This window comes from Zonotrichia albicollis, chromosome 6 (assembly GCF_047830755.1).
Source record: "Zonotrichia albicollis isolate bZonAlb1 chromosome 6, bZonAlb1.hap1, whole genome shotgun sequence".
NCBI lineage: Eukaryota > Metazoa > Chordata > Aves > Passeriformes > Passerellidae > Zonotrichia > Zonotrichia albicollis.
Window position 1 is genome coordinate 61,677,899 of NC_133824.1, and position 27,421 is coordinate 61,705,319.

General features: G+C 51.4%; 1 protein-coding gene across 4 annotated transcripts; it reads right to left on the reverse strand.

Moving 5' to 3' along the window:
* Positions 1-119: 119 nt before the first annotated feature.
* Positions 120-26,331, reverse strand: FRMD6 (FERM domain containing 6). 4 transcript variants are annotated; one of them, XM_074544089.1, is made up of 15 exons: positions 26,190-26,331; positions 24,469-24,587; positions 16,781-16,965; positions 15,709-15,799; positions 15,500-15,579; positions 14,768-14,844; positions 13,528-13,714; positions 12,004-12,159; positions 11,373-11,438; positions 11,221-11,289; positions 9,951-10,125; positions 6,929-7,261; positions 5,273-5,398; positions 3,899-3,990; positions 120-2,730 (listed from the first exon to the last, which is right to left on the reverse strand). In XM_074544089.1, exons 3-15 carry the CDS (start codon positions 16,877-16,879, stop codon positions 2,446-2,448), a joined length of 1,836 nt encoding a protein of 611 aa, XP_074400190.1. In that variant the 5' UTR covers positions 16,880-16,965; positions 24,469-24,587; positions 26,190-26,331; the 3' UTR covers positions 120-2,445. The 4 variants fall into 4 exon arrangements, with proteins under 4 accessions (XP_074400190.1, XP_074400187.1, XP_074400188.1 ...); XM_074544086.1 differs by having other exon boundaries at positions 15,446-15,579; XM_074544087.1 differs by having other exon boundaries at positions 15,446-15,579; positions 26,186-26,317.
* Positions 26,332-27,421: the final 1,090 nt, after the last annotated feature.

Consider the following 27,421-nt stretch of genomic DNA (forward strand, 5'->3'; position numbering starts at 1 on the left):
AACCTGAGCTGGGATCACCGGAGCAGAGAACCCCAATAAATGCAAGGTTACCCTTAAATCCAGCCCTGCTCCATCTCCCCCTTAAGCCTGGGAGCATTTTCCACCTCCAAGAGCCAAAGTGATGCAAACAACTGTCACTTTATTGTCACCTCCAGCCGTTCTGCAAAAGGCACACAACAAACTTCATTGGTACAAAAGAATTTCCGGGGATTTTTCGCTCGATTTTCCTGGAGTTTTTTTTTTCTTTATTTTTTTTTTTTTCATTTTTTTTTTTTTTTAATTTTCCTGCTCCTTTTTGCAACACAGTCACCGGGCTCTCCCATCAGCCCTGATGGGGAGATCCTTTCACAGAAAGGATTATTTTTGTGCAGACAGACAGATCCTTATTGCAGGGGGGAACAGCCCCAAGGGCACGGCCACCTGTGGGAAAACTGGGAATAAATGGCACCTCTGTGTCCCCCTGCTCCAATGGCACCTCTGTGTCCCCCTGCTCCAATGGCACCTCTGTGTCCCCCTGTTCCCTGCCACTGGTGCTGTTTTTAGGGCTCCATCCCAGTTCTGGATGCAGAATAATGGGATGGGGCTGCCCCCTCCCCATTCCTCAGCAGTGTTTACCCATTTCTTTACACATTTCTTTACACATTTTATCCCATTTTTCCCCTCTCCAGCTCTGTGTTTCTGCAGGCTGAGGGTCCCGTGGAGAGCACCCAGAGGGTGGCAGAGGAAGGGCAGAAAGAGGCTGGGGATGAATTTTGGGGGATTTTCCTGCCTGTGCCAGCATGGAAACGCACACTGCAAACCCAGCTGTGACGCACAGATGTTACCCCAGCACCCAAAGAGAGGGGTTTGGGGTATTGGGTGGGGTGTCCCCCAAACCACAGCATCCCCCCAGCTGCCCTGTGTGGATTGAGGGAGACAAGGATGCTTCAGGGACCCCCATCCTGCCCTGCCAACACAGGAAATCGACATTATTTTCCCACAAAACCCCTCAGGCAGGGCCAGATCAAGCTCTGGGCTGGGGGCACAGTGCCACAGTCCCACAGCAGCTCTCCCATGTCCCAACATCCCAAGAGATTTTTATTTTTTACATTTTGCACTGTGCCTATAGCTCCTCTACATCTCTTTTGGTACCAGCTCCCTCCCCCAACATTTCTTATAAAAATAAGATTGTGCTTATTTTATAAAATAATTATAATTTTTTTTTTGGTTCGTTTTTTTTTTTTAAGAAAAGCTTCCAGTTAAAAAAAAAAAAAAAGGTGGTGTATCAAAATATGGCAAAACTTTGGCTGTCAATGGCTAAACTCTAATTAAAAATATCCACTACAAAGGCATTGTGCTGTGATAATTAACTCTGCAATCAGCAAATATTCCACCTGGGCTGTCTGCCTTCCCTGGGACACGCTCAGAAACCACACCTGGGTTTTCCTGGCACGTCACCATCATCCTCTGGCAGAATTATTCCAGCTGTAAGACACCTAAGGATGCAGGAAAAGCCTTGGGAACAGGGAAGGGAGATGCAGTGGGAAGAGCCACACGGACAAGGCAAGGATGCACATTCTCCTCGAGAGGAAAGTCTCTTTTCTCACCTTGGTGCTTAGGAAAAAAAAAAAATAGGATTGTTGATAGAGTTCATGAAAGAAGAGAGGCAGATCTTTCGTATAAAAGGTGTTTCAGAGCAGGAGTAAAATGCAAATGGGTCTATAAGATCCAGACATATATAAACATACGTATCTCGATATATTTATATATGTATTCTCTAGATATTCAATGTTTGGAATGCATTATTGCATTATCCTTATTGGAGATTTATTTTTTTCCCATCCTGCTTTGCTTTCTTTTTTTTTGGGGGGGGAGGGTGGGTTCTTTTTTGTTTTTGGTTTTGGGGTTTTTGCTCTCAAAAAAAAAAAAAAAGAAAAAAAAAGAGAAAAATATAAAAAACAAGTTGCAAATGGCTCTGAGAGCTTCCAGCCATCATCCACCTGGCTGGGACTGCTGTGGCCTGACCTCCAGCACGTGTTTTTTTTGGAAAAACTGGGCTCATGCTCTGCCCCAGGAGCTGCTGGCCATGCCTTCCTCCATGGAACACCACCACGCCCGGCTGGTTATTGCTTGATTCTCCCTTCCCATACTGGCCTTTAGGGTTATTTACATTTCTTTGGCTTGGCTTGAACACGACAGTCTGGCACTTTCCATCCACCCCAGAGTCAGCTGGGGGCAAGGAAGGGGGGAGAGAGGCCACGGCAAAGCACAGGGGGGCTCCTGCCAGCTCCAGCTGGGCCGTGCCCCCGCCAGCCGGAGCGAGACAGCTTGTGCTTGGCACAAACCCCTCTGGAACCCACTCTGTGCCGGGGGCATCCCCATCCTGCCCCTTCTCTCCAGCAGGGCCAAGGCCTCCAGCGTGGTCTGCAGGGAGCAGGGCAGGGCGGCGCCGGAGCCTCCCCACGCTCACACCACGAACTCGGGCACCTCGTCGTGGGTCAGGTCCAAGGAGAAATATTTGCTGGTTCTCTTCACGGGAAAGGTGTCCTGGATGTTGATGCACTGCTGGGCCAGGCAGCCGTTGCAGTAGAGCCCCTCGTGGTCCAGGCCGTGCGCGCAGCCGAAGGTGAAGCTCTGCGCCGTGTCCTGGCACAGGTTGGCCAGCTGCAGGAAGTCCTTCTGGTAGAGCCTGATGTCATCCAGGCTCAGGCTGTGCCGGTCTGTGGATGTCTTGGGTTTCCTGCATGTCGTCTGGGAAAAGCCAAGAGGAGGCTCAGGATGTGCCAGGGAGCCCTCGGGGTTCACAGAATTCACAGAATCACAGAATTCACAGAATTCACAGAATAATGAGGCTGGAAGAGACCTCTGAGATCATCAAGTCCAACCTGTGCCCTAACACCTCACCCAGACTATAGCACCAAGTGCCATGTCTTTTTTTAAACACATCCAGAGATGGTGATTGTTGAAGATTGCAATGCAAGATGTTTTCCACTACCATCTGTATGGCAGATTACCTTTGTCAAGCGGGCAGTTTGCCTTATCTCTCTCTTTGAGTGATCACATTCACACCTCCCTTGGGAGGGGACATTGCTGATAACAGCCATTGAATGTCACTGCATGGCTGATAAGAACTACAGTATCCCATTGGGAGATGTGAGCCCAGAGGGAGGAGCCAAGCATTCCTGCCTGGATATAATCTGGAGATTCTGGAACACCAGCCAAGCATTCCTACCCAGATATAATCCAGAGATTTTGAGACACCAGCACGGCTTCTCCACTGGATTCCCCAGAGGAACATCCCCTTCCACTGGATCTCCAGAGGAAGAATCCATCCTTCTACAGGATCTCTGCTCCAGCAGAACCAGCCCTGACACTGCAGGAGGGCTGAGCCACAATTCCAATGGCACTGCTGCCAACAGCCTGACCCACAGGGTGTCAGGTTGGGTTCTGACTCTGTCAGGGTTGTTCTAGTGTACTGCATTGTTTATTTTATCCTTTTATTTTTTTCCTTTCCCTATTAAAGAACTGTTATTTCCTGCTCCCATATTTTTGCCTGCAAGCCCCTTAATTTAAAATTTATGGCAATTCAGAGGGGTGGGGAGGGTTCACATTCTCCATTTCAGGGGAGGCTCCTGCCTTCCTTAGCAGACCCCTGTCTTTCCAAACCAAGACAGTGATTCCACCACCTCCCTGGGAACAGCATTCCACTACTTTATTATTCTCTCAGTGATAAATTTCTTCCTAATATCCAACCTATCCCTTCCTGCCATAGTTTGAGGCTGTGTCCTCTGGTTCTGTCAGAGACTGTCCCCACCTGTCTGTAGCCTCCCTTCAGGAAGGTGTGGAGAGCAATGAGGGCACCCCTGAGCCTCCTTTTCTCCAGGAACATTGGGAATCCCAAAGCCCCAGCCCCACGTACCTGGGGTAAGGAGTCGGTGCTCTGCCCCCGCAGCTTCACCACCGTCTCTGAGGAGCTGGAGGTGGAGGAGCTGATCTCCTTCACGATGAGTCCTGCACAAAGGAGGGTGCAAGGGTTATTGTGGGGTGGCTCAGCTCTCTTGGATCCGCTCTTGCTGTCCATGGGGACAAAGGCTCCCTCAGTGCAATGCTTCAGCCCAACAGCTCCACTTGCAAACAATGCTGCCTACAAAGCATCCCAAATTTGCCCCAAAATGGCATCCAAAACTGTCCCCAGGGAGCCTGGCATCCCCAAAGACCTCCCAGTAGCTCCCAGCTCAGAGCTGCAAGTGATTTTTATGGTCCAGGCACAGCTCCAGAGAAGATCATGGAGTCCAGGTGTTCCCCAGCACGGCCAGGGCCACCACTGCCCCCTGTCCCCAAGTGCCACACCCACGTGGCTTTTAAATCCCTCCAGGGATGGGGACTCCACCACTGCCCTGGGCAGCTGTGCCAGGCCTGGAAAAACCTTTCTGTGAGGAAATTTTTCCCTAATATCCAATCCAAACCTCCCCTGGCACAAACTGAGAGAAGTTCCTCTTTTCTTTACCCCATCTCTCCTTCAACCCATTGGGTGAGCAGTTTCTCCCAGCATCCCAAATAGACACCTGGGGCTAACTCCGCCCTGCCAAACACCAGAGAACCACGGTGTCCTAGGGTGATGTTATGATGCTTGTATCCCCATTCCTGGGTTCTGTTCATGCTGGATATGATGTTCTGTGCCTTCAGGACTGGCTCTGAAGAGTGATAGTTTTGTTTTGTTATCAGCCTGGTGGAACATAGAGACAGGGCAGTACATGGTGCTGCTTTTGCTTTTTGCTTTGCTCTTGCTTCTGCATTGCTCCTGCTCATTAATTAGTTTAGCTAAGCAGTCCAAATTTTTCCCTGGACTGTTTTTCCTTTCCCTTTTTTGGAACCACTTGAACCTGCTCTGGACTGGGACCTGGGAACACCGAGAGTTTGCACCCTGTGGCCTGTAGCAGCTGCCCCAGCACCAGAGGGACTGATAATAGAGAGACTTTCTGAATTTGTCATCTTTTTCACAGCGGTGTCACCCAGTATTGTTCATTCTGTGTGCTCGGGGTGCTGTACCTATTAAATAAACAGGTTCTTTCCACCTCTCTCCAAGGAATCCTTCCCGACCTGATTGTGGGGAGGGGCCATGTGGGTTTGCTTTCTGGAGGGGCCCCCTTTGGAGGTTTTCTCCCAAATTTGCCCTAAACCAGGACACATGGAATGACCAGGCTTGGAAGAGACCTCAAAGCCCATCCCATCCCAGCTCCCAAGGACGTGACTGGCACTGGGGGATTGGGAAGAGGAGCGGCCAGCACCTTACCCGAGTGCCCGTTGAACTTGCGGGACAGCAGCATGTCCTCGGTGATGTAGACACACATGTCGGGGCTCACCTCCATCTCCCCAGCCTGCTCCAGCTCCCGGGGGTCATCCACCAGCATCTCAATCTCTGCAGGGCACCAGCACACAGGACAAGTCAGCCGTGCCCCTTCGGAGCACCCTCTGTCACATATTTTATGGAAAATCCTTTCATTAGGAGCTTTTCTCCTGATAAGCTGAGAAGCTTCAGCTTCCCCCCCATGTTTTGCTGCTTTGGAATGTGATTTGGAGAATTGTTTATCCAGCATGTGAAATTGTTTTTACTTGATGACCAATGACAGCCACCTGTGTTGAGGCTGTGAGCAGTCACAAGATTTTGTTATCATTCCTTTCCTATTCCTTTCAAGCCTTCTGATGAAATCTTTTCTTCTATTCTTTGTAGTATAGTTTTAATATATCCTTTTGTTTTCATATGATATATATCATAAAATAAATCAAGCTTCTGAAACATGGAGTTTCACAGGGGTTCTTTTAGTATAGTTTCTTCTATTCTTTTAATATAGTTTTAGTATAGCATTGTCTTTTCATATAATATATATCATAAAATAATAAATCAGCCTTCTGAAACATGGAGTCAAGATTCTCACCTCTTCCCTCAATAATAACATCTAGTAGAAAGCAAATCTGCCATTTGCAGGAATAAATTGTGCGAGATGCTGTTAAAGTAACAACTATCAGAAGCTGTTACCCCTCCTAAAGAAAATTTTAAAAAATTAAAATCTTTAGTGTCTGACAATCTACAATAATCAGGACCTGGGACCCCTGCAAACACCACCACACATTCTGAACCAACCCCAGCACCTGGACAACCTGTGGTATTGACATGCCCTCTGAACAGACAGAAGCTGTGAGATGAGCAGAGAAGAAGGAAAACACAATTCTTATCTCGCTTGCTGTGCCTGTGTTGTGCTAAAGCAGAATGCAATGTGGAGATGGTTTACCCAAAGTGAGGATGTTTTTTTCCCTTGGCCTAGCAGGGCCAAGAAGTGTGTGTGTGTGTGTGTGTGAGCGTGTGTGTGTGTGTGTGTGAGTGTGTGTGTGCTGGACTGTCACGGGACTGTGCTGGTGTTCACAGGGGTCTCAGGTTGAGGGAAGAGATGAGGATCTGACTCCATGTTTCAGAAGGCTGATTTATCATTTTATGATATATATTACATTAAAACTATACTAAAAGAATAGAAGAAAGGATTTCACCAGAAGGCTGGGTAGGAATAGAATAGGAAGGAATGATAACAAAGGCTTGGGGCTTGGCTCTCTGTCCGAGCCAGCTGGGCTGTGATTGGCCATTAATTAGAAACATCCAACACTGGATGTTTCAAAGATCAAAGATCCACCTGTTGCATTCCACAGCAGCAGATAATCAATGTTTACATTTTGTTCCTGAGGCCTCTCAGCTTCTCAGGAGGAAAAATCCTAAGGAAAGGATTTTTCATAAAAGATGTCTGGGACATGGGACAGTCACGAGAGAATCAGAGGTGAGTGCAGTGTGAGCAAGAGTGAGTGCAGGGCAGATTCAGTTGAGATACAACATATATAGTACAGTATAACAAAGTAATTAATTAGCCTTGCGATGATGGAGTCATATATATCATTCTCTCACCGTCATCCTGGGAATCCTCCTCCAGCCGCTCCTTCCCGCCGCTCTCCACGCCCGAGGTGTGGGAGCTGCCGTGGCTGGTCATGGAGCTGCACGTCTTCAGCTTGCGGTGGGCGCCACCAGAGAAGGCGTCCTCGGGCCCCATCTCCCTGGCCTTGGGGTCGGCCTCGATGCCGGAGGTGTGGGAGCTGCTGTGGGAGGCCGTGGAGTGCCGGGACAGCCGCTTGTGCCGGGCGCTGCCGGCGCTGCTGCCGCTGGCGCGCGAGCGCTTCTCCAGCTGCTCCATGTCCAGGTCCAGCGTGTCGCTGATGTAGGACTCCCGGTACTGCTTCTTCTCTGCAGCAAATCAAATGTGCACAGACATGTTTGATGTAAAATCCTTTCGTTAGGGTTTTTCTCCTGAGAAGCCTCAGGGGAAAAGGAAAGCAGTAATTATCTGCTGCTGTGGAATGCAGCAGGTATGTCTTTGATTGGTCTCATGTGGTTGTTTTACATTAATGGCCAATCACAGTCCAGCTGTCTCGGACTCTCTCTCTCACCCTAACCCTAAACCCTAACCCTAAAGGAAAAGAAAACAATAATTATCTGCTGCTGTGGAATGCAGCAGGTGCATCTTTGATTGGTCCATGTTGGTTTTTTTTAATTAATGGCCAATCACAGTCCAGCTGTCTCAGACTCTCTCTCTCACCCTAACCCTAACCCTAAACCCTAACCCTAACCCTAAAGGAAAAGAAAAGCAATAATTATCGGCTGCTGTGGAATGCAGCAGGTGTGTCTCAGATTGGTCTCACGTGGTTGTTTTTAATTAATGGCCAATCACAGTCCAACTGTCTCGGATTCTCTGGTTAGTCACAAGATTTTATTATCATTTTCCATTCCTCTTCTTTCCTTGCTAGCCTTCTGATAAAATCCTTTCTTCTATTCTTTTAGTATAGTTTTAGTATATAATTTTATTTTAATATAATAATAATTTATATATATAATAAATATATTAATTATATATATTAATTATTTAATTATATAAATATATAAATAAGTATAAGTATAAAATAAATATATAAAAATAAAAAATTAATATAAAATATATTTACATAAAATAATGCATAAAATATATAAATAAATATGTATTTTATTATAATATATATAATAAAATAATAAATCAGCCTTTTGAAACATGGAGTCAAGATTCTCATCTCTTCCCTCATCCTGGGACCCCTGCAAACACCACCACATCTGGTGACCCCGAGTGAAGAAAAACTCCACATTTGGTGACCTTGAGTGAGTGGCATTGATCACCCCTTCCTAGAGTCATCACCACAGGAGAATGGAATCAGGATGATTACCACGACCTCCAGGGCAAACTGGACCCTCTGGAGGGACATGGATTTCCTGGCACACAGAGGAATTGTCACCTGAGCCCTGGCACAGCTGGGGACAGCTCTGTCCCAGTGGCATTAGGGAAGGTTGGGCAGGAGCTCCAAAGCTCCTGTGCTGGGCTGCTCCTCCAACAGAGGAGGAGGAAGAGATGTGCAGGAAGAAGAGAAAGAAGAAAACACAAAATAAGGAGGAGCAGGAAAAGAAGAAAATAAATGAGGAAGAAGATGAGGATGAGATGGAAGAAGATGAGGATGAGAAGGAAGATGAGGATGAGAAGGAAGAAGATGAAACAGGATGAGAAGAAAGAAGATGAAACAAGGTGGAAGAACATGAGGAGGAGGAAGATGAAGGAAGAAGGTGGAAGAAGATGATGAGGAAGAGCAAGACAATGAAACAAGGTGGAAGAAAAGGAGGAAGAAGAAGAGAGGAAAGAGGAGAATAAGGAAGAGAAAGGAAGATGAGAAGGGGAAAGACAAGAAAGGAGCAAGAAGAGAAGGAGGAAGGTGAGGAAGAGAAAGAACAGGAAGAAGAGGAGGAAGAGAAAGAAGAGGAGGAAGAAAAGAGAAGAGTGGGATAAAGATGAGAAGGAGGAAGAAGATGAGTAGGACATGGAAAAAAAGATGAGGAGGATGGTGAGGAGGAGGAGGAAAATAAGAAGAGGAGGATAAAGATGAGAATAAGGAAGAAGATGAAGAGGACAAGCAAGAAAAAGATGAAAAGGATGAGATAGAGGAAGAAGTTGAGGCAGATGAGGAGGATGAAGAAGAGTACGACAAGAAGAACAAATAATAAGAGGAGGAAGAGGGGAAAGAGAAAGATGAGGAAGAGAAAGAGAAGATGAGAGGAAAGAAGAGGAAGAAGAGCTTATGCTTTCACAAGCATGAGGGACATGGAGAAAGGAACACAAAAAAGATGAGAAAGAGGAAGAAGTTGAGGCAGATGAGGAGGATGAAGAAGAGTAGGACGAAAAAAACAAGAAAAGAAGGAAGAGGGGAAAGAGAAAGATGAGGAAGAGAAGATGTGGAGAGGCAAGAAGAGGAAGAAGACCTTATGCTTTCACAGGCATGAGGGACACTGGGAAAGGGACACACTAAATGAAGGAGAAAGAGGAATAAGTTGAGACAGATGAGGAGGATAAAAAAAGAGCAGGACAAGAAGAACAAATGAGAAAAGAAGGAAGAGTGGAAAGAGGAAGATGAGGAAGACAAAGTTCTCTTTCTCAGATGTCTCTCTCAGATGAGGAGAGGAAAGAAGAGGTAGAAGACCTTATGCTTTCACAAGGATGAGGGACACAGGGAAAGGGACACGCGAAAAGGATAAGAAAGAGGAGTAAGTTGAGGCAGATGAGGAGGAGGAAGAAGAGTACGACAAGAAGAACAAATAAGAAAAAGGAAGAAGAGGGGAAAAAGGAAGATGAGGAAGAGAAAGAGAAGATGACAAAGAGTAAGAGAAGATGAGAAGAGGAAAGAAGAACACCTTATGCTTTCACAGGGATGAGGGACACGGCAAAGCCGTGCTGAGGCAGAACCGCGACACCGGCGATGGCAGCAGGGCTCGCACCCATCCCTACGCAGAGAACCGGGAGCTCCCACAGGTGCAAACACCCCCTGGGAGCCCGTGCTGGTGTCTCTGGGGCTGCAGCACGTACCCTCGTTCTCCTCGAGCCGGCGCACCTGGCGCAGCACGGGCTGCAGGTTCATGTAGAGCCGGTGGCTGCTGCTGAGCAGCTGCAGGAGGTGCCGCGAGCGCAGCGGGCAGCCCGTGTAGTAGATGAGCTTGCGCGCCGAGGGCAGCCCGTCCGGCAGGATCTCGAACTTCTTGCCCTGCGTGGGACAAGGGAGGGGTCAGCCCCAGGCAGGAGAAGGCTCCAGTTCTCACCCAGCCCTGCTGCAGCTCCTCAGTGACCCCGTGGGTTGTCGTTGTCACCTGCTGCGGGTCGGTGCTAAAGCGTCCCATGCCCACATCCACATCCACACCCTGCCTGGAGATGGTGGAATCACTGAGGGGCTTGGGGTGGAAGGGACCTTTAAGACCACCTAGACCAACCCTCTTTCCAACTTCCACCATCCCAGGGTGCTCCCAGCCCTGTCCAGCCTGGCCTTGGACACTGCCAGGGATCCAGGGGCAGCCACAGCTTCTCCAAAGAGCCTCCCCACCCTCTGAACACCCAGGGCCTCACCACCCGCACAGGGAACAATCCCCAATTCCCAATCTCCCATCCATCCCTGCCCTCTGGCACTGGGAGCCATTCCCTGGCTCCTGTCCCTCCATCCCTTGTCCCCAGTCCCTCTGCAGCTCTCCTGGAGCCCCTCCAGGCCCTGCCAGGGGCTCTGAGCTCTCCCTGGAGCCTTTTCCTCTCCAGATGAACATTCCCAGCTCTCCCAGTCTGGCTCCATAGGAAATGGTGCTCCAGCCCATGGAGCATTTCCATGGCCCTCTGTGGAGCTGCTCCAAGAGCTCCATGTCTGTCCCAGACATCTTTTATGAAAAATCCTATCCTTAGGATTTCTTCTCCTGAGAAGCTGAGAAGCCTCAAGGACAAAATGTAAACAATTGTTATCTGCTGCTGTGGAATGCAACAGGTGCATCTGTGATTGGTCTCATGTGATTGTTTCTAATTAATGGCCAATCACAGTGAGCTGGCTCGGACAGAGAGCCAAGCCACAAACCTTTGTTATCATTCTTTGCTATTCTATTCTTAGCCAGCCTTCTGATGAAACCTTTTCTTCTATTCTTTTAGTATATTTTTAATGTAATATCTATAACAAAATAATAACTCAAGCCTTCTGAAACACGGAGTCAGATCCTCGTCTCTTCCCTCATCCTCAGACCCCTGTGAACACGGTCACACCTGACCTTCCTGTGCTGAGGACCCCGGAGCTGGAAGCAGTGCTCCAGGTGGAGATGGTGGCACTCACCACAAACACCAGTTTCCCCACGTTTGTCCACGGGAAGTCGTAGAGCAGCTGCTTTTCCTCATCCAGGTTCTGCAAAAAGAGGAGAGGGAGCCATGGCTGAGGATTCTGGCAGGGGCATGGAGCTGGGATGAGCCATCACCTTCATCACCTACCTGGAAAATCTGGATGCCCCGTGTTGTCAGCCCCAGAGTCAGGGAGGCCTCTACTTCCCTTTTGTCCTAAGGGGGGGGAAAAATGCTTTTGAATACACAATTTGCAGCATGAATTGGTTAAATCCACCCCACCTCAGCCCAGGGATCCTTCCACAATCACCCCAGTCACCATTCTATGATTAATGTGCCAAATTGAAAATGGAAAGTCATTCTGGACACAGGCAGTGAGAGCATCAGGGGGAATACTTTTGAACTAGAAGAGATTTAGATTAGATGTGAGGAAGAAATTGTTCCTTAAAGGTGGTGGGGCCCTGGCACAGGGTGCCCAGAGCAGCTGTGGCTGCCCCTGGATCCCTGGCAGTGCCCAAAGCCAGGTTGGAGCACATTGAGACAGTGGAAGGTGTCCCTGCTATGGCAGGGGTGGCACTGGATGAGCTTGAAGCTCCCTCCCAACCCAAACCATTCTGATTAAATGTTTTTTTAACCATTAATTAATTAAATTAATTAAATCACCTCATGCTCTCCCAGCAAACAAACAGCTTTATTCCCGGAAGACTAAGAACCAGCATTTATTTCTCAGGGAGAGCATTCCCAAAATTCAGGTCCCAGCAGGCACAGGGCCAGGGCTCACCTTGTACAACCTGTAGTAGTGCACGGCCACGTCGTCCAGCCTGACAGCCTCCTTGATGTACTTGAGATGGGCCTCTGAGGCTGTCAGGGCAAACTGGTCCTTGTGCATGTTGGGGACGTGCTTCAGGATGTAATCCTTGCCCCTCTTGGCAACCACCTGTTTGGAGGGGGAGAGAAGCTCATCCAGCTGCCCCGTGCTGGCCCCTGGCAGTGGTGGTTTCAAGGGAAAAGGGCAAATTGGAGCTTTGTTCTAGAACCTCCAAGCAAAAATAAAATCATTACAGCAGCCAGTGACTTCTTGCCAGCAGGATTTCCTGCTCCATGTGGCCATTCCATGGTGGCACCTGTGCTGGGGCACACATGGGCTCTCCCTGTGTGGCTGGGGACATGGGCCCAGGGCCACCATGCCTCAGTGAGGTGTGTGAAAAAAGGAGAAACGGGCAGATTTTGGGAGAAATCCAAGAAAAGAGGTTGGGAAGCAGAAGAAAAGGCACCAGGGAGAGCTTTGAGCACCTGAAGGGGCTCCAGGAGAGCTGGAGAGGGACTGGGGACAAGGGATGGAGGGACAGGAGCCAGGGAATGGCTCCCAGTGCCAGAGGGCAGGGATGGATGGGAGATTGGGAATTGGGAATTCCTGGCTGGGCTGGAATTGCCAGAGCAGCTGTGGCTGCCCCTGGATCCCTGGCAGTGCCCAAGGCCAGGTTGGACATTGGGGCACCCTGGGACAGTGGGAGGTGTCCCTGCCATGGCAGGGGTGGCACTGGGTGAGCTTTAAGGCCCTTCCAACCCAAACCACTCTGGGATTCTGTGCCAGCAGCTCCCAAAGGGCTGCACCTGATGCTGGTGGGGCAATGCCCACAGAGAATCACCCTGAAAAATTCCTTTGTCAGGATTTTTTTCTCCTGGGAAGCTGCGAGGCCTCAGAAAAGAATGAAAACAACAATTATCTGATTGCTTTGAAATGTGGTCTGGAGATCATTTACCAACAGCTGCATCTTTGATTGGTTCCATGTGAATTGTTTTTAATTAATGACCAATCACCACCAGCTGTGTCAGACTCTGAGGAGTCAGTCATGAGCTTTCATTATCATTTCTTTTTTAGCCTTCTGATGTATCCCTTCTCTTTCTTTAGTATAGTTTTAGTATATACTATACTATAATATATACTATAATATACTATAATGTAATGTAATATAATATGTAATATATATAATTGTAATATAATGTGATATAATGTAATATATAATGTGAAATATATGATTGATATAATGTAATGTAATGTAATGTAATGTAATGTAATGTAATGTAATGTAATGTAATGTAATATAATATAATATAATATAATATAATATAATATAATATAATATAATATAATATAATATAATATAATATATCAGCCTTCTGAGAACTTGGAGTCTCATCTCTCACCTGGGAACCCTCCCAAGCACCACACTGTCCCAGGTTATTTACACCCAGGACTAACCCAGGCTGCAGCCAGAGCAGGGAGCAGAGCAGGATTCCTTACCCAGGCAGGGAAATAGGCCTCGGGATCGAAGTATTTCCCGTAGTGCTTGTTCCTCTTGAAGTCCCCCAGGTCGGCTTGCAGGGCGAAGGCAGTGAGCAGGAAATAAGCCTCTTCCCTCAGCACGCACTGGGAGTGCAGCACCTGCTTCCTCAGGTGCCAGTAGTAGTAGTACCGAGCTGTCCTGTCACTGGGGAGGGACAGGGGACACAGAGGGGACATTTTGCAGAGTGGAAATCTGTCACAGACATCTCTTATGAAAAATCCTTTCAAGATTTTTCCTCCTGAAAAGCTGAGAAGCCTCAAGAACAAAATGTAAACAATGGTTATCTGCTGCTGTGGAACGCAACAGGTGGATCTTTGATTAGCCCATGTTGGTTGTTTCTAATTAACAGCCAATCACAACTCTCTGTCTGAGCCACAAGCCTTTGTTATAATTCTTTCTTCTTCTATTCTTTGCTAACCTCCTGATAAAATCCTTTCTTCTATTCTTTTAGTATAGTTTTAATATAATATATATCATAAAATAATAAATCAAACCTGAAAAATAGATTCAGATCCTCATCTCTCCCCCAATCCCAAGACCCCTGTGAACATGGTCACAGAAATCCATTTTGATTTAGGTGAAATGCACATTTTTGACCTAAGTCTGTAGTTTGAATATATAGCTGTTTAGTCTGACTACCTGTTCTCATAAAAAACCTATGCTCAGAGAAACTGCTTCAGCCAAAGGACAGAGATAAAGTGGGGGCAGACAAAAAAGCAAAAGTCTGCTATGAAAGCAGGTCAACCTGACCCAGGGATTCTTTCTGATAAAGAAGAATTAATGGCAAACTTCTAGCAAAATCAGTGAAAATTTATATGCATGACCCTATTGTGAAATTGCATGCTTATGTATTTGAGAAGGGGCTAAAAAAGGATCTGGAGTTCTCAGAGGTGCCCATGTCTTTTAAGGAGAGGAATCTCCACATGTGTCCAGACCTGTAATAAACCACATACCAACTTAACAACTTTCACAAAGTTGTGGAGTTTGTTTGCCTCCGCAAAACACAGGGGACACAGGGAGGTGTCAGCAGCCAGGGGACACCCACTGAGAAGCCCTCAGGGAAGGGGCACCAAAGAGTTTTGTTCCCTCTTCCCTATTTGTAAAAATTTGTTAAAATTCTGCAAACACACAACAGCCACCCCAGGAAGGGCACAGGCACCCCAGGAGGATCCCAGCCACTCCAGAGGCACTCCGTACCTGATGAGCCGCCCGTTCTCCACGTAGTACTGCACTCGGAAGTGGATGATCATGGGGGGGCCAAACTGGTCGATGCCCTGGAATGGAGGAGGTTTTCAGGAATGTCCTGGGGATCCCAGCATCGCACCCCAGCCCCTCTCCTCAGCTCTCTGGGGTCATGGCTGTCACAGCCACCCCATGCCCCCCCCATGGCACTGATGGTGGTTTTGTTCCTCAGTTATCAGTTTGGTGCCCATTTTTCTACATAAAATGCAGGAAATGAAGGGAATTTGGATTTAAAAAGGCTCGGTGTGACAAGCCCAGGTGTTCTGCAACACCTCACTGCTGCTCTCCCTCTCCCAGACCATCATCCACCAGCACTCAAGCCTGGACACCACCCTGTGAGCACTGAAAGAATGAAAAGGTGCTTTGGGGAGAAAAAAAACCCTAAATTGATTTTAGAATTTGGAAGAAGGGACATCAAAGATTCTGCTGAAGGATAAAGGAGGAAAAGAAAAATCAAAGAAAAAAACCCCCAGAGCTCCAGGGACGGAGCATGGAGGACACATCGCCAGCTGGGACACATGGTGGCACCCAGAGTGCCAACCCCAGGGCTGTGGCTTTGCACATCCACCCCCAGCCCCACAGTGACCACGTGCCCCCCACCCCCTGGCAGCGTTCCCGGGTGCTGGGAGTGACCTGTGATGGGGACAGAGGTGGCCTCAGCTCTCCATGCAAGACCTCACCGCTGACCTTGCTGGCCTCCTTCTTCCACTCCTTGGGGCAGTACTTGTAGAGCTTCTGGGCCAGGTCCATGTACACATGCTCATTGTCTGCGAGGGACAGAGGTGGCATCAGCATCCCCACGTGTCCCCTGCCTCCCACTGTGACCCATTGGTGAGGGGGATGAGGAATTGTCAGCTCCTCATCACCAAAAGTGTTGATTTTTCACCCTGACTTACTCTGGATGACGCTGAGCCCGAAGAGGTGACAATCCTTCAGCCTCAGGAGGTCACACACCTGCACCAGTAGCTCTTGGCACAAAATCTTCACCTGTTAAAAAAAAACCCCTTAAATGAGGCCTGGAAGCATCTGTGCCCAGCAAAGCCCTCAGCAGGACCCCGAGCAGGGTGGAGGTGACAGGGTGGGCTGGGGGCTCAGCTGTGGCCACAAAGCCTGGAGCAGAGCTCTGCCAGGGCTGGGATGCTCAGAGCACCACGGGGCAGCTCCAGAGCAGTGGGTGGAGGAGGAACCCAGCACTGGGGAGATGTTCTGGGGACAGAAATCAGAACATTCACAGTCTCATTTTACCCCATGGACACATTCCACCATCCCAGGCTGCTCCAAGCCCATTCAACCTGGCTTTGGACACTTCCAGGGATCCAGGAGCAGCCACAGCTGCTCTGGGAAACCTGTGCCAGGGCCACCTCACCCTCCTAGGCAAGGATTTATTCCTATTATCTGATCTAAATCTTCCCTCTTTAAGTTTAAAACCATTCCCCTTATCCCCTATAAGGATAAGGGGGATGGTTTTAGATTAGAGGTAGATATCATTATCCACCTCTTTCCATCTCTTTTCATAAGCTCCCTTAAAGTCCTGACAGGAATTTCAACATTTTCATGACTCAAATGCAACATTGGGTGGGGGTGAATTAACAAAAAAAACAAACCAAAAAGCGGGGGAATTTGAGAATTTCACATTCAATGCTCCATCCCAACCAGAGCCAAAGCCCCTCCTGTTTATTCCCTGGGCTAGAGAAGGCTGAGGAGCCATCCAGAAGGGATTGGTGGAGTGATGGGGCTCATGGCATGCTGTGGGATGCCAAGCAGCAGGTCACCCTCCCCAAACCCAGCATCACATCCACCAGGGAGACTCAGGAGAGCCTAAAACACCACTGCAACCCCCAGGGGAATAACCCACGTGCATGCCCCCAGCAGGGCAAGGCCAGGCAGGCTCCAAAGGAAACCCAGGGCGTGCAAACACAACCCTGGGGGTGAGGGAGGTGTCAGGCTGGGGAAGGGGAGGTTCCTTACGTTGATGATGATGTTGAGGGAGTCGTCGTTGGGGAGGAAGATGCACACGCTGCGCCGGTCCTGCATGACTCTGTTGTTGTGGAAGGGCAGCTTGTTCATGGTGCTCTGGCCTGGGGGCTCAGGGGGGCTGCTGGGGGCACCTCACCGGCGGGCCGGGGCGGCCTCGGGCTCTGTGGGTGCCATCCCTGGGGGAAAAGAGGGGGTGAGCCCTGAGCAGGGCACCCTCAGCTCCCCAACTGCATCCCCCAGCCCTCCCACCCACCAGCACGTCCCACACGGTGTGGGCTCGTGGTTGGGGCGTACCCCTGCCCCAGACTGCAAGGCAAGATGTGTTCTATCACCATCTGTGTGGTAGTTATCCTCTGTTCATTGGGTAGTTTGCCTTATCTCTCTCTGAGTGATCACAACCACTCCTCCCTCGGGAGGAGGCATCTGCTGATAACAGGCTATTTTTTATTGAATTTTATTCAATTTTTTAATTGAATGTCCCTGCATGGCTGATAAGAACTACAGCATCCCATTGGGAGATGTGAGCCCAAGGGGAGGAGCCAAGCATTCCTGCCTGGATATAATCTGGGGATTCTGGAACACCAGCCAAGCATTCCTGCCTGGATACAATCTGGAGATTCTGGAACACCAGCCAAGCATTCCTGCCTGGATATAATCTGGAGATTCTGGAACACCAGCATGGCTTCTCCACTGGATTTCCCAGAGGATTTCCCTCTTCCCCTGGATCTCCAGAGGAAGATTGCACCCTTCTCCAGGATCCTGCTCCAGCAGAACCAGCCCTGACACTGCAGGAGGGCTGAGCCACAATTCCAATGGGACTGCTGCCAACAGCCTGACCCACAGGGTGTCAGGTTGGGTTCTGACTCTGTCAGGGTTGGTTTGGTTACTGCATTGTTTATCTCATCCCCTATTAAAGAACTGTTATTTCCTGCTCCCATATTTTTTGCCTGAGAGCCCCTTAATTTAAAATTTATAGCAATTTATAGCAGAGGGGGGATTTACATTCTCCATTTCAGTGTTGGCTCCTGCCTTCCTTAGCAGACACCTGGCTTTCCAAACCAAGACACCCCCAAAAACCTCAAGCACACCTCACCCCCCCACAGCTACCCCACCACCACCATCCCCATGTTTTAGGCCCAGCCCCAAAAATCTGAGCCAGCAGTTTGATGTTCCTGGCTCAGATTCAGGAAAACCTCAGGAAAGGCTTTTCTGGCATAATTAAAATAAATAGAAGTTTATCCACTGGGAATAACCCGGTTGGGGCAGCGAGGAGCTGTGCTGGAAACAGGAGGTTTCCCTACCAGCCATGGAAAGGCAAGGAAATTCTGTGGGGTGTCCTAAGAGGATCCCCACATCCCTTCCAACATCCTTCCCCCCAGTTCTGACTCTGCACTGGGGTGAAATAAAACAATCCAAGCACCAGCAGGGATTTACAGACTGGAATTGACATTCAGAGCCAACAAATCCATCCCAACACTGACCCCAGGAAACTCTCATTTCCCAGGGTGAATATTCCCAAATCACTTTTTACCCCACCATCCCTGAGGACATGAATTCCCACGTGACACCATGAGGAAGGACTTTAAACTCTGACCTAGTTCAGCCCTTTCCTAGCCCAGATTTACACTGGCAGACGGCAGAGTGTCTCCCTTGTCACCAAATATTTGCTTTGGTCTAAATGGAAGTGCTTTTGGCTTCCGAAAGTCTGGAATTCCTGCAGCAGCACAGGGGGAAAAGCGCCCTGAAGTGACTTTTGGTTGGTGGTTCCTGGGGTTTTGCAGAAGTTGGGAAATCCGGAGGTGATGCTTTCCCATGGCCAGGGCACGCTGGGACTGCAGCACAGAGGCTGTGTCCCTGCATTGTGGATTCCGGATAGCAAATGTGCACTGCATCCATGCACTGCATTCCTGACTTGGGATGCTGCATTGTGGCCATGCATTGCACCCATTCACTGCATCCCTGCATCCTGGTCATGCATTCCACCTGCATGTTGCACCCATGCATCGTGGTGGTACATCGTGGATTCTCTGTGTTCCATCTATGTGCATCACGGCCCTCCTGTGCATCCATGCATTGTGGCATCCATGCATTGAATTCATGCATCACAGACACACAACCTGGCCATGCATTGCACCTACACATTGCATCCATGCATTGGGGCATCTATGCATTGAGCTGGAACATCGTGGCACCAATGCACTGCACCTGTGCATTGCAGCAATGCATCAAGGCATCTGTGCATTGCAGCACTGCAGTGTGGCATCCATAAATTGAGCTGGAACATCATGGCATCCATTCACTGCATCTGTGCAGCAGAGATGTGTAACCATAAATTGTGTTGGCACCTCATGGCATCCATTCATTGCATCTGTGCAGCACAGGCATGCAGCTGGCCATGCATTGCACGTACACACTGCACCCATGCATTGCGGCACCCATGCAGGAACATTGTGGCACCAATGCACTGCATCTGTGCATTGCAGCACTGCATTGTTGCATAATGACATCCATGCACTGCACCTGTGCAGCACACATGTGCAACCTGCCATGCACTGCACCTACACATTGCCCCCATGCATTGTGGCATCCATGCATTGGGCTGGAACATCATGGCACAAATGCATTGCATCTGTGCATTGCATCAATGCATTGTGGCATCCATGCATTGAGCTGGAACTTCATGGCATCCATGCATTGCACCTACACACTGCACCCATGCATTGCAGCACCCACGCATTGAGTTGGAACCTCATGGCATCCATGCAGCGCACCTGTGCATTGCAGCAGTGCATCATGGCATCTGTACATGCATTGTGGCATCCATAAATTGTGCTGGAACATCATGGCATCCATGCATTGCATCTGTGCAGCAAACTGGCCACGCATTGCACCTACACATTGCAGCACTGCATTGTGGCATCCATGCATTGAGCTGGAACATCATGGCACAAAAGCATTGCACCTGTGCATTGCAGCACTGCATTGTGGCGTCCATAAACTGTGCTGAAACCTCATGGTATCCATGCATTGCACCTACACACTGCACCCATGCATTGAGCTGGAGCACTATGGCACCCATGCAGCACATCCCTGCAGCACAGCTCTGCGCCGTGGCTGTGCCTGGCCCCTCTCCATGGCATCCATGCTCTGAGGCCATGCCTGCCATGGCCAGGTTGGTTTCAGGGCTCGTTGAAGATCCCGGTGCTCACGGACCAGGGCTGAAGGAATTTGGCACGTCCTGGCCTGGCTGGGCACCAGCAGCTCCCGGGCACTGGTGGGATGTGGCTTGTGAGGGCTGGGCTGGGGCCGTGTTCCCGGCAAAGCAGCCGTGTCCCAGGGCTCCTGCAGCACCCTCTGTGTTCCCGGCAAAGCAGCCACGTCCTGGGGCTCCTGCAGCACCCTCCATGTCCTGCTCCCACCCCCCAGAGCTTCCTCCCGAGCCGGCTCGAAATTCCAGCCATGGGCAGCACCCACTGCTGAGCTACTGGAGAATCCATCCCTGGGATTCTCTCCCCCACATGGGCAGGAACACCTTCCACCATTCCAGGTTGCTCCAAATCCAGTCCAACATGGAAAACTTCCAAGCATGGGGCAGCCTCAGCTCCTCTGGGCAGCCTGTGCCAGGGCCTCTCCTCCCTCACAGCCAGGAATTCCTTCCCAATATCCCATCTAACCCTGCCCTCTGCCAGTTTGAAACCATTCCCTCTGGTCCTGTCACTCTCTGGCATTCTGGGGCTGCTCATCCCCTCACCAGTCCCTGCATTTCCTCCTCCTCCTGCAGCCTGGATTGATCCCAGAGCACCAGGGATTAAACCACACGAGCTGGCGTCAGCAGAGCACGGGCATGGCAGAGGAAAAAACCACCCGAGCCCAAACCCTCTATTTTGGTGTTTGTATAAAAAACATCCCAGCTCCTGCTGCTGAGTGGGAACATTCCACCAGCCCACCACACAGGGATGGTCCCTATGGAGATTCCCTCAGCTCCAGGTGCTTCCCGGGGGCTCTGCCAGCCCTGGAAGCTGCAGAGATTCAGCAGGAGACACACAAAGCCCTTTCCAGGGTGCTGTGCCTGCAGCAGCCCCGGCCAGACGCCGGGAAATTCTTTCCAACATCTGCTGCTCATTGCCACAATGTGAGCTTTGATTCCCCGGGACCCCGCGCCGCTGCCCTCGGCGAGTCCCTGCTGCTCCAGAGGAAGTGCTGATAGCAGGCACAAACGTGGAAGCGTGGAATGGTTTGGGTCGGAAAGGAACTTTAGAGATCTAGCCCAACATTCCCAGCTCCAAGCTGGAAATATGGATTGGAGGGAGAGCCCCCCTGGATTGCCCCACAGCAGAGGGGGTGATACAGATCACCCCACACTCCAAGCAAGAACCTCCACCCCAGGCAGTCTTCCAAAGGGTTTTCTACCCAAAGTCAGCTGGAAAAAACACTGGGAATGAGGGCTTGGGCATGGATCAGCAGAGTGAGGAGATCCAAGTCTTTCAGCCATGTTTTCCCTGCTATGGGGAAAAGAGCATTAAAACTCCACAGGAAGGCACTGCAAACTCCTCGTGACTCCAGAGCTGAGAAAATTCCTTGATCCACCGTGTTTTCCAGGCCCAGGCTGCTGGAATATTGTCTCCCTCCCTGCTGCTGATGCCATGGGATAAATCCCGTCACAAAGCTCAGCTGCAAAGAAAACATCCCACAAAAAACCTGGGAAAAGCAGCCGGGGCTGGCGCTGCTGACTCGGCGAGGGATTTGCTCATCCCGGGGTCCTGCAAACACATCCGAGGGCAGGCAGAGCCTGGGATTGGTTCACATGGAGGTGCTGGAGCAGGATCTCATCAGAAATAGAAATTTGGATGTAATTCCAGGGTGGGGATTGAACATGGTTTGAACTTGCTGGCTGAGGTGGGGTTTTCTTCCAGATTCCGTGCGTGTGAAGCGAGGCTGGGTGGATGGGCAGCGTTTTTCCCTCTTTGTGGATTTAAATTGATTTAAAAGAAGCGGATGAGTCTCCATCCTCGTGGGTTTGGGTCAGGTTTGTCCCTCTGTGGCACCCACCAGACATCCCAGTGCCCCCCATTCAATCCAGCCTCAAGGCAGATCCTGCCCATTTCTCCATCAACCAAATCCATCCCTCCTTGCCAAAATACCCAGTCTTCCAAAAAATGCTGCCCTATCAGACATTGCCATCCCTGGAGGAATTTAACAGCCATGTGGCCATGGCACTTGGGGACATGGGTTAGTGCTGGGGGAACGGCTGATTACAATCCTAGAAGTCTTTTCCAACCTAAAAATCTCCACGATTCCCTGATTCTAACCCACCTCCAGGCTTTTGTTCCAGCCCTCCTGAGACTCCCCAGGGGCAAGGGAAGGGATCCAGCCCAGGACCCACACGTAGGCAGGGGCCATCCACAGCCAGAGGCTGCCCAGAGCGCGGGGCGAGACGGGAAGATGAATTCACGGGGCAGGAATTTCTTGTTTTGAAGAGTCTGGAGTGGGTCTCACCCCACATCACAGGCACAGGTATGCACAGAGCTGTTATTACAAGTTTTAGGGCCGTCCCTTAATGCAGCTCCTCTGAACCCAAAACCCAGATTAATTCCTGCTTGCGGTTGCCCTGTAATTAAAATCGTCTCCAATTCTTCATGAACTCAACAGTTTCCTCCTAATGAAGAGAGACAGATGAAAGAGACCTTCACTGGGAAAAAGGACTCAGTTATAAATATTCCATTACTTCATCCACCACAAAAGCTATTTGGATGCTGGAAGCTCAGCCTGGGCAGCCAGGGCCAGCCCCCACCAGCCTCAGCAGATATCCCCGAGTGCTGGGGGTATCCAAAAAGCCTCTCCAAGGAAAATTCCTTCAGAAGCTCGCCTGTCTCCACCTCTTCTTCCTCATCCTCCTCCCCTTTGGCTATTGCAGTGGGACAACAGCAATGGGCAGGAATGGCTGGGCCATGTGGATCATCCTAAAAATGGGGTGATGTCCCCTCCTGGGGATGAGCCCCATGGGACACCACATTCCATGGGGAAACACAGGAAGCTGCTTGCCCTGCTTATCTTGTCATGCACGGAGCAGAATCCAGCCTGGAAGCGCTGATTTTCCATCCAGCCCACAGCAGAGTCACCCCAGGCCTCTTCATTCCCTGACTTTGGAGCACTGAAATATAAATAAAGAGTCCCTGCCTCCGCCAGGGATGGACACAGAGATGGATTTCTCCTGGCAAGGGCTCCAGGGAGGGGAGGGACAATGCCTGCTCTTCCTCTTCCCTCCTCTGCTCCAGAACCAGCCCCTTCCATCAGATTTCCTTCCAGGAAACTTCGCCTGAGCCTCTGGGATTAGAACAATGTCCAGACTGGGATGGAGAGGGTTGTGCTCAGGGCAGCCCAGCTCTCCCATCCAGCTCCAGAGCCTGTCCCATGGCATTCCCAGGCATTTCAGGAACCATCCCCCAGCACCCAAAGCTCCCAGAGCTCTGATCCCACTCCCAGGATGACAGGCATCACTCCCAAGGCTGCACATGGATGTGGAGCACTGCCTTTGCTCCCCTCTCCGTGGGCAGGCTGCAGCCCACACCAGCAGCAGCTGCCATAAATCCCTTGGGATTTGGCTGCGGGATCCCTGGACCACAAAGCAGCCCCAAGGGCCAGAGTCACCATCCCAAACCCCTGCACCACAGAAAGCACAGCCCCGAGTCTTCAAACCACAGAGATCCCTATTTAGAAATTAAAGTCATATTTTAAATTTAATTACCAATATAATATTAAATAATTAATAATGCCACCTAAATATTAATATTGTTAATATGCAATGATGAATGTTTATGTTATTTTCTATAACAACACACCCCCAAGATGCTGTGACCCTGGGTAAACCCTCCCTTCCCAGTAGGAGGCACTTTTGGGGAGCCCCATTCCCAATATCCCAATAATAGAGGAGCTCACAGGCTCCTCTACATTGGGTGCCCAAACCCATTCCCACACTGGGGAATGTGCAGCGTTTGCTGCACACAGAGAGGGAAAAATGGGATGCAAAGTGCTCTGCAGACACACAAGAACCCAAAAACCAGCTCCATTTTATGCCCAAAAATTCAAATCCATGCCTGGACTATCCGGAGCTCCTGCTGCCCTCTGTGGCGTCCTCGCCTCCAGCTCCAAATCCAGCAAAACAAAGCCAAACCAAGTTCCTGATTTTTTTAATCCTGGGGCGGGCAGAGGGAGATTTGTCTTCCCTCAGCAGCGCCGCTCTCCAGTTTTCCAGCTGGGAAAGCTCCTCAGCCACGCCACAGCCTCCATCAACTTCCCTGCCCCGGCCACCATCGGGGAAAGCTTTTTGGGAAAAACATCCCAAGCCCACTTTTCAGTCAAGGGGAGGGGAAAAAAAAAGCAGGATAAAACTCAATTAAGGAGCAGGCAGATATTTTAACCAGCGCCATGGTTTGTATACTCCATCTGGAGTCCAAAGGCTGCCGGGTTTTTTTTTTAGCAGGAGGGAACTGACATCATCTTAATTTCAAATTCCCATTTATTTTTACATCTGGTCTGAATTAATCTTTCTCAGCGTCCTGACTTTCATGTAATGGAATAATTGCTTACAGACTCGGGGTTTAAAGAGCCTGAATAAACCCAGTTTTTAAAAACAAAAAGCAAAGAAACCCCTTTAAAAACCGATAGTAAAAATCCAGTACCTAGAACCAAACTCCAATATGCCTTCGGGATTGGGAATTTTAAACGGAACATCTCTTTCAGGCAAGAGAGCTCGAATTAATCCCAGCTCTATCCAAGATTCCGAGAGGGAGAGCGAGCCCTGTGGAAAAACACCAACACAAACCAGCCCAGAATTAGGCAGAGCAGCACAGCTCCATCGGTGCCACGCGGGAAGCAGCTCTGGAAAAGCAGAGTTGGGCTCGGAGGGGAAAACATCCTGCTGGCCAGAAAGGCACTGGCCACGAGCAGGAAGAGGAGGATTCAGGAATGGGAAATGGCAGAAAGGTGGCAGGGGGCCAGGGGCACGGCAGGGTCGGGATGTGCCTCACTCCCACGGGCGAGTCAAAGGACACAGGAACACCAAGGATGGTGCTGGGAAAGCTCAGCCCAATTTCCCCGCTGCCACCAGGGCACCGGGTCAGATAAAGCCCGGCTTAGGAGCTGCATGGATTGATCCAGAACGTGTCAGGGATGGCGTTCCTGGTGGGAAACACAGGGAGGGCTGTCAGGGACACCAGCAGGGAGCAGCTGGCACCTCCATGGGGTGTGGGGCAGCCGAGGGTGAGGGGAGCCCGGGGACAATGGAGTCCCACAGGTGGCTGTACCCAGGGACAGGAGGACCCATGGATGAGAGAATCACAGGTACAGGAACCAAGGGATGGTGGGGACCACAGCTGAGGGGACCTGTGGGTCACCACGAGCCACAGAAAAGAGCTGGCACAGGCACAGAGCACCCAGGGGTGAGGGGCCCACTGGGGATGTGTGACCCAGGGGTGAGGGAACAGCTGGGTGAGTGGGACCCAGGGACAAAGGGATCCATGGACAAGTGTGACCCAGGAATGAGGGGACCCATGGGTGAGGGGACCTGGGGTGAGTGTCACCCACGAGCAAGGGGTGAAGAGACCCATGGGTGAGCATAACCCAGGGACAAACAGACCCATGGGTGACTGTGAACCAGGAATGAGGGAAGCCGTGGGTGACGGTGACCCACAGGTAGGAGGACCTGTGGGTGAAAGCAAGGGGTCCCGTGGGTGAGGGGACCTGTGGGTAGGTGCCGCCCAGGGAAAAGGGTCCCAAGGGTGAGTGAGACCTGTGGGTGAGTGAGACCACAGGTGAGCGAGACCCGTGGGCGAGTGTGACCCAGGGGCCAGGGCTCTCACAGATGTGGGGACGAGTGTGACCCAGGGGCCGCAGTTCCGCAGATGTGGGTACTCAGGGGCACGGGGTCCCGTAGATGCGGGTACCCACGGACCGGGGCTCCTGCAGATGTGGGGACGAGTGTGACCCAGGGGTCCCGCAGCTGTGGGTGCCCAGGGGCGCGGGGTCCCGCGGGCGAGCGCGCCCCTGGCGCGGCTCGGGGCGGCCGTGTCGGTGTCGCGGCGGTGTCGCGGCGGTGTGGCGGCCGTCGGGGGCCGTGGGGGGGTTCCGGCGGAGCCGCAGCTCCCGCGGGCGGGCAGGCGGGCGGGCGGAGGAAATGACTCGCATTCCTGCAGCCGGGGCCGCTCGCACCGCTCCGGCTCCAACTCGCCCCCGAGCGCAACAAGCGGCAGCGCCGGGCCCACCCGCGGCACGGCCCCGCGGGGGCGAGCCGAGCCGGGCCGGGCTGAGCCACAGCGAGCCGAGCCGAGCCGAAGGGAGCGGAACCGGGCTGAGCCGAGCCGGGCTGAGCCGAGCGGGAGCGCGGTGCGGGGCACGCACCTACCTGCGGCTGCAGGAGCGCGCTGCGTGCCGGCCGTGCCGAGCCGAGCCGAGCCGTGCCGTGCCGTGCCGAACCCCGCCGTGCCGAGCCGAGCCGTGCCGAGCCCAGCCCAGCCCAGCCCATCCCGCCGCCCCCGCCCCTTCCCGGGCCGCCCCGCACCGCCCCGAGCGGCACCGGCACCGCCTCCCGCCCCGGCGCCGGGCCCGGGACAGCGGGGACAGGCTCGGGCACGGGGTGGCCCCGGGCTGGAGAGACGAGTGGTGGCCCCGGAGGAGGCGTGGGGAGCCGGGCACGGTGCCCACGGAAGGCTCCGGGAAGAGCCCGAGCATGGCATCCCCTGGGAGGGCACTCGGGCACCGTCCGTGCGGGATGGAGCCAGCGGAGGTGCCCGGGAGCGGAGCGGGGCTGAGCATCCTCCAGCCGGGAGCGCGGCCGGAGGAGCCTCCGAGGGCTGGGGAACGCTGCTCCGGAGGGCTGGGAGAGCTGGGGTGCCCAGCTTGGCTTGGCCTTAGAGCCCCTTCCAGTGGGGCTCCAAGAGAACTGGAGGGGGATTTAGGATAAAGGGGGAATGGCTTCCCACTGCCAGAGGGCAGGGATGGATGGGATATTGGGAAGGAATCCTTCCCTGGGAGGGTGGGAGGCCCTGGCACAGGGTGCCCAGAGAAGCTGTGGCTACCCCTGGATGTGTCCAAGGCCAGGCTGGACAGAGCTTGGAGCAGCCTGGGACAGTGGAAGGTGTCCCTGCCCATGGCAGGGTTTGGAATGAGATTTTTTTAAAGAGCTCTTTTAATCCAAACAACCCTGGGTTTCTATGATCTCCTAGGAAAGGCACTCACATGTCCTTTGGAGGGGTCTCAACACCCTTGTGTAGGGGACCCCCCGCACCCTTCCCAGTATCCCCAGCACTGGGAGATCACAGAATCCCAGTTTTTTAGGATTCAGGTTGAGGCAGGAGCAGAATTAAACCCCATTCTCATTAAATCCCCCCCTAGCAGCTGCATGAAGGTGAGTGTGGCTCACTCATGTGAGGCCTGGCCACCCTTTGGAGCTGATGCACACACAGATCCCTCTCCATAGGTGACCCAGGCCCGGAATAGCAACAGCAGCAGCACCATAAATTAGCAGCAAAGCATCTCCGAGCCGCTCCTCCTTCAGAAGTGCCATCTGGCGAGATTGTTTTTGGAGGAGTTATTTATTCCTCACTTTTAACCGTCTAAAGGCGTTCCTCGGGCTGA

Coding starts and splice junctions, on each gene's coding strand:
- FRMD6 (XM_074544086.1), bottom strand. CDS start 16,879: ATGAACAAGCTGCCCTTCCACAACAACAGAGTCATGCAGGACCGGCGC. Junction 15,580..15,708: donor CGGGCTCAGCGTCATCCAGA/GTAAGTCAGGGT, acceptor TGTCCCTCGCAG/ACAATGAGCATGTGTACATG. Junction 2,731..3,898: donor GCACCGACTCCTTACCCCAG/GTACGTGGGGCT, acceptor GGCTTTTCCCAG/ACGACATGCAGGAAACCCAA.